The sequence below is a fragment of the Camelina sativa genome, chromosome 17 (assembly GCF_000633955.1).
Source record: "Camelina sativa cultivar DH55 chromosome 17, Cs, whole genome shotgun sequence".
NCBI classification, from domain to species: domain Eukaryota; kingdom Viridiplantae; phylum Streptophyta; class Magnoliopsida; order Brassicales; family Brassicaceae; genus Camelina; species Camelina sativa.
Window position 1 is genome coordinate 29,897,162 of NC_025701.1, and position 5,857 is coordinate 29,903,018.

Here is a 5,857-nt window from a genome sequence, read left to right on the forward strand (position 1 = left end):
TCCTCCGCCTCGACGACGAAGCGATATCGTCGTCGTCGATAACAGACGACGACGAATCGCAGTCGCTGTGACAATCCTCAGGTACTACAGGCGGAGTTCTAGGATACCTTTTAGCCGCCGTCGTCACCGGTTTCGCCGCGGTAGGTCTCGGTCCGCTAAACGATTCGACGGTGCTGCTCATGCTGCTAGTCGTAGGCCGGTTAACAACGGGATGAAACTGTTGGTTGTTATTATTGTTATCTCCGGGGTATAACCGGTGGTCCATGAACGGATCGACTTGGTTTTGGTTTTGATTCACGGTATTAGGGAAAGCTGTGAACCGGAGATTGGGAGAAGGAGAGGAAGGATCGATGGGGAAATTGGTTTTGGCTTTAGGACCACGGAGGTTACGAGCGGCGGAGTCGTAAGCGCGTGCGGCTTCTTCGGCGGAATCGAAAGTACCTAACCAAACACGTGATTTTTTCCATGGATCACGGATCTCGGCGGCGAAACGTCCCCAAGGTCTCTTCCGAACGCCTCTGAAACGTTGTTGCGTTTCTTTAACAGATCCGTTGATGACGGTGGAGACGGCGGTTGGTCCGGCGACGGCGGAAGAGCCTCTTCCTCTCCTCATAGTGGTGGATTTAAGAAAAAAGCCAGAGGTAGTAATGGTGGATGGAGAGAGGATCTAAGAGAGAAGGGAGAGGGGAAGATGATGAAGATGAGGGAGGGAGATGGTGGGAGAGGAGGTATGGTATGGGGGAAGATAGGAAACTCTCTCTTCAACACAAAAAGCTCTTCTTCTTCTTTCTTTTCTTCTTATTTTTAAAAAATTTAATTCATTTTTTTTTTAACTAAAATTCAAATTTTTCTTTTACAAAAAATAAAAAACAATATTTTGTTATTTTTATTATTATTTTAGTTTTGAAAAAATTGGTTGGAATAGTAATCTCTGGAATTCTCTTATAAGCTCCTTTGCTTTGCTTTTTTGCTCACACGCACCAGCCCGCCCGCCCCACAAGACCGACCAACTCGGTTTTCTTATCATTTTGCTCTCTCTTTTTTTTTTTCCTCTTTTTATTTGTGTGTTTTTGTCAACCGATTATTAGAGAGATTGGAAACCATTTGCGTCAAGCTATATTAGTCGTGAAGAAGAACCTAAACTTTTCTTTTTTTTTTTTCTTTTTTTTCTACCCAATATATAAACTTTGCAATAAGATTGGAGGATTAGATAAAAAAGCGTGGGAACAAAAAAAATCTCGTCCATATATATCGTCATTCGCATCAGATCAATATAGTTGGTTTGATTAAACCAATGTTTAATATACGTTATACGTTAGTTGTATACAATATTGAATGCAAACCATGCTTTAAATTTCAAACTAGTTTGCTAAAAAACTTGGAGATCATTACAACTTTCACAATTATAATTAGACATGCTCGAGAAATTAGACAAATGTATTAGGACGATGAAAGATGAGATGCAAAAGATGCACGAGGCCATGACAAAAAACAAATTTTAAAACGTAAGACTGATTTTTTTTTTTTTTTTTTGTTCTTGTTTGTTTCTTTTAGTTATGCATCTTTTGCATCTCTTCTTGCATTATCCCAAAACTTGTTTCTTGGTGTAAGTCATTGACTACACATATGTTTTTTTTTTTTTTTTGGAATAATATAAAATTTTGTAAGACAATTTGTGAATGAACTGAAAAAATAGCTAATTAAAAATCCCATTTTTGACTTTTTTATTTGGTTAAATAGACAAACAAGAAGCAAAAAGATGGAGTCCTAACTTCTACAAGAAAGGGAAACAAGGAAAGTGGAGGAGGTAGTTCCAATATATAAGAAGACCAATTCTTCTCGTATTCATATATGTAATAATAAATAACAAAATTATCTTCTTATTTTGAGAGCACATGAATCGATTACTTCATGTTTTTCATTTCGGAAAGTAGTATATATCTTGGCTAGTGAAAACATGATAAGCTGGAAATCAAAAATTCATATCTATAAAACCAAAACTAATACCAGTGACATGTATGAAATNAAAAAAAAAAAAAAAAAAATTCTTTTCGAAAAAAAAAATTTAGAAAACGGAACTTTTTTTTTCTTCTTCTTCAATTAAATCAAACCGATCAAACGGATCTGTATTACCAAATTCATTTAGAGACGTAGATCGGTACAGTGAAGATCANTTTTTTTTTTTTTTTTTTTTGTTCTTGTTTGTTTCTTTTAGTTATGCATCTTTTGCATCTCTTCTTGCATTATCCCAAAACTTGTTTCTTGGTGTAAGTCATTGACTACACATATGTTTTTTTTTTTTTTTTGGAATAATATAAAATTTTGTAAGACAATTTGTGAATGAACTGAAAAAATAGCTAATTAAAAATCCCATTTTTGACTTTTTTATTTGGTTAAATAGACAAACAAGAAGCAAAAAGATGGAGTCCTAACTTCTACAAGAAAGGGAAACAAGGAAAGTGGAGGAGGTAGTTCCAATATATAAGAAGACCAATTNTCCTCCGCCTCGACGACGAAGCGATATCGTCGTCGTCGATAACAGACGACGACGAATCGCAGTCGCTGTGACAATCCTCAGGTACTACAGGCGGAGTTCTAGGATACCTTTTAGCCGCCGTCGTCACCGGTTTCGCCGCGGTAGGTCTCGGTCCGCTAAACGATTCGACGGTGCTGCTCATGCTGCTAGTCGTAGGCCGGTTAACAACGGGATGAAACTGTTGGTTGTTATTATTGTTATCTCCGGGGTATAACCGGTGGTCCATGAACGGATCGACTTGGTTTTGGTTTTGATTCACGGTATTAGGGAAAGCTGTGAACCGGAGATTGGGAGAAGGAGAGGAAGGATCGATGGGGAAATTGGTTTTGGCTTTAGGACCACGGAGGTTACGAGCGGCGGAGTCGTAAGCGCGTGCGGCTTCTTCGGCGGAATCGAAAGTACCTAACCAAACACGTGATTTTTTCCATGGATCACGGATCTCGGCGGCGAAACGTCCCCAAGGTCTCTTCCGAACGCCTCTGAAACGTTGTTGCGTTTCTTTAACAGATCCGTTGATGACGGTGGAGACGGCGGTTGGTCCGGCGACGGCGGAAGAGCCTCTTCCTCTCCTCATAGTGGTGGATTTAAGAAAAAAGCCAGAGGTAGTAATGGTGGATGGAGAGAGGATCTAAGAGAGAAGGGAGAGGGGAAGATGATGAAGATGAGGGAGGGAGATGGTGGGAGAGGAGGTATGGTATGGGGGAAGATAGGAAACTCTCTCTTCAACACAAAAAGCTCTTCTTCTTCTTTCTTTTCTTCTTATTTTTAAAAAATTTAATTCATTTTTTTTTTAACTAAAATTCAAATTTTTCTTTTACAAAAAATAAAAAACAATATTTTGTTATTTTTATTATTATTTTAGTTTTGAAAAAATTGGTTGGAATAGTAATCTCTGGAATTCTCTTATAAGCTCCTTTGCTTTGCTTTTTTGCTCACACGCACCAGCCCGCCCGCCCCACAAGACCGACCAACTCGGTTTTCTTATCATTTTGCTCTCTCTTTTTTTTTTTCCTCTTTTTATTTGTGTGTTTTTGTCAACCGATTATTAGAGAGATTGGAAACCATTTGCGTCAAGCTATATTAGTCGTGAAGAAGAACCTAAACTTTTCTTTTTTTTTTTTCTTTTTTTTCTACCCAATATATAAACTTTGCAATAAGATTGGAGGATTAGATAAAAAAGCGTGGGAACAAAAAAAATCTCGTCCATATATATCGTCATTCGCATCAGATCAATATAGTTGGTTTGATTAAACCAATGTTTAATATACGTTATACGTTAGTTGTATACAATATTGAATGCAAACCATGCTTTAAATTTCAAACTAGTTTGCTAAAAAACTTGGAGATCATTACAACTTTCACAATTATAATTAGACATGCTCGAGAAATTAGACAAATGTATTAGGACGATGAAAGATGAGATGCAAAAGATGCACGAGGCCATGACAAAAAACAAATTTTAAAACGTAAGACTGATTTTTTTTTTTTTTTTTTGTTCTTGTTTGTTTCTTTTAGTTATGCATCTTTTGCATCTCTTCTTGCATTATCCCAAAACTTGTTTCTTGGTGTAAGTCATTGACTACACATATGTTTTTTTTTTTTTTTTGGAATAATATAAAATTTTGTAAGACAATTTGTGAATGAACTGAAAAAATAGCTAATTAAAAATCCCATTTTTGACTTTTTTATTTGGTTAAATAGACAAACAAGAAGCAAAAAGATGGAGTCCTAACTTCTACAAGAAAGGGAAACAAGGAAAGTGGAGGAGGTAGTTCCAATATATAAGAAGACCAATTCTTCTCGTATTCATATATGTAATAATAAATAACAAAATTATCTTCTTATTTTGAGAGCACATGAATCGATTACTTCATGTTTTTCATTTCGGAAAGTAGTATATATCTTGGCTAGTGAAAACATGATAAGCTGGAAATCAAAAATTCATATCTATAAAACCAAAACTAATACCAGTGACATGTATGAAATTGATATACCAACGATACTTGTATTTCTTATGTGTTTTTAATTTTCTATTATTCCAATTTTTTGCTTTGAGTGTTCATTGCGATTAGCAATATCTAAAATTCAAGTCGAACGTAACTAAAAAAAAAAAATTAAACATAAATATTTGTAAATCACATGTTCAGCTGAATAATATTATCTACATAAATTAATTTCAAAACCTTTAACTTATTATGATAGATTTATCCTAAAACACAATGACTAGTTTGTTTATATGATCAAGATTAATTTTTCGTAAAAGAAGATTGTGGTATTCTTTGTGCACCTAACAACACTTTTTAGTTCAAATTCGTTAATTTAAAATATAGAATAATTTGAAGTAGTTAGAACGAATTAGCAATTCAAATTCGAAACGCATATCGACTACAAAAGAAAACAAAAAAATATACTAATAATTAATCAATATTTTTCGAAAAAACAAAAGGTGATATAGTGAGAGAGAGAGAGAGAGAGGATGGTGTCTCGATAGGTGTGGTAAGAGGAGGAGGAGACAAGGGAAAGAGATTGGCACTTCCTTCTCTGCACTCTTCTTCATTGCACTTCCCACCTCACCTCACCCTCTCCTAATTCTTTATTAGTCATTTTATTTCTCTTCTTTCTTTTTTATACGCCTCACCAAAAGACTCGCACATTTCTTATTAATTTACTAAACTAAAATACATACCCCTCTGAAACGACCGACTCTTTTTTTTTTATAATAAATAAATAATATATATATATATATAAATAAACTATAGCTAATGATCCTATACCTATTAGCCTCCTAACCATATTCACAAACAACAGCAGAATAACATAAATCAATATCCAATAGTAGACCAATAATAACCAATAACATTTCAATATTATAGCAAGGGCAATATTCCAATACCAAACAACAAGAAACATGAAACCAGCAAATTAGCAATGTTTCTAATGACTCAACTCTAGCAACCTAACAATGCCAGATAACATCCAATCGAGTCCCTAGAACATCCTCCTCTTCATCGCCTTGATTCCACGATCACACTTTGCCTGTACCTGCACCACAAACACAAAAACAAGCAACAACAAGCAAGAACAAGGGAATCAAAGGCTTAGATTAGCCATGGTCATGCACTCACCTTCTAAAATGAAAATGAACCGTTAACTATCAAATCCCTCCGGTGAAAGGCTATTCCTAGGCGTCAAAAAGCTTCCCACAAAATTTCAGCACGATCGGATCTCAGATGAAACCGCAATCGATCCCGAAACTCCCGCTGGTCTCAATCCGTGACTGAGAAGAAACGCCCCACGAAACTGCCGATATCTCCTAGAATA

At 35.7% G+C, this 5,857-nt stretch overlaps 2 protein-coding genes across 2 annotated transcripts; both read right to left on the reverse strand.

Moving 5' to 3' along the window:
• LOC104758371 (ethylene-responsive transcription factor 3-like) lies at nucleotides 1–812 on the reverse strand (the record flags this gene model as incomplete). Its single annotated transcript, XM_010481226.2, is given in 1 exon segment — nucleotides 1–812. A coding segment is annotated over 1 exon segment (613 nt), but the record flags the coding sequence as incomplete, so codon positions are not given.
• On the reverse strand, nucleotides 2,436–3,110 carry LOC104758372 (ethylene-responsive transcription factor 3-like). Its single transcript, XM_010481227.2, has one exon. It carries the CDS (start codon nucleotides 3,108–3,110, stop codon nucleotides 2,436–2,438), a length of 675 nt encoding a protein of 224 aa, XP_010479529.2.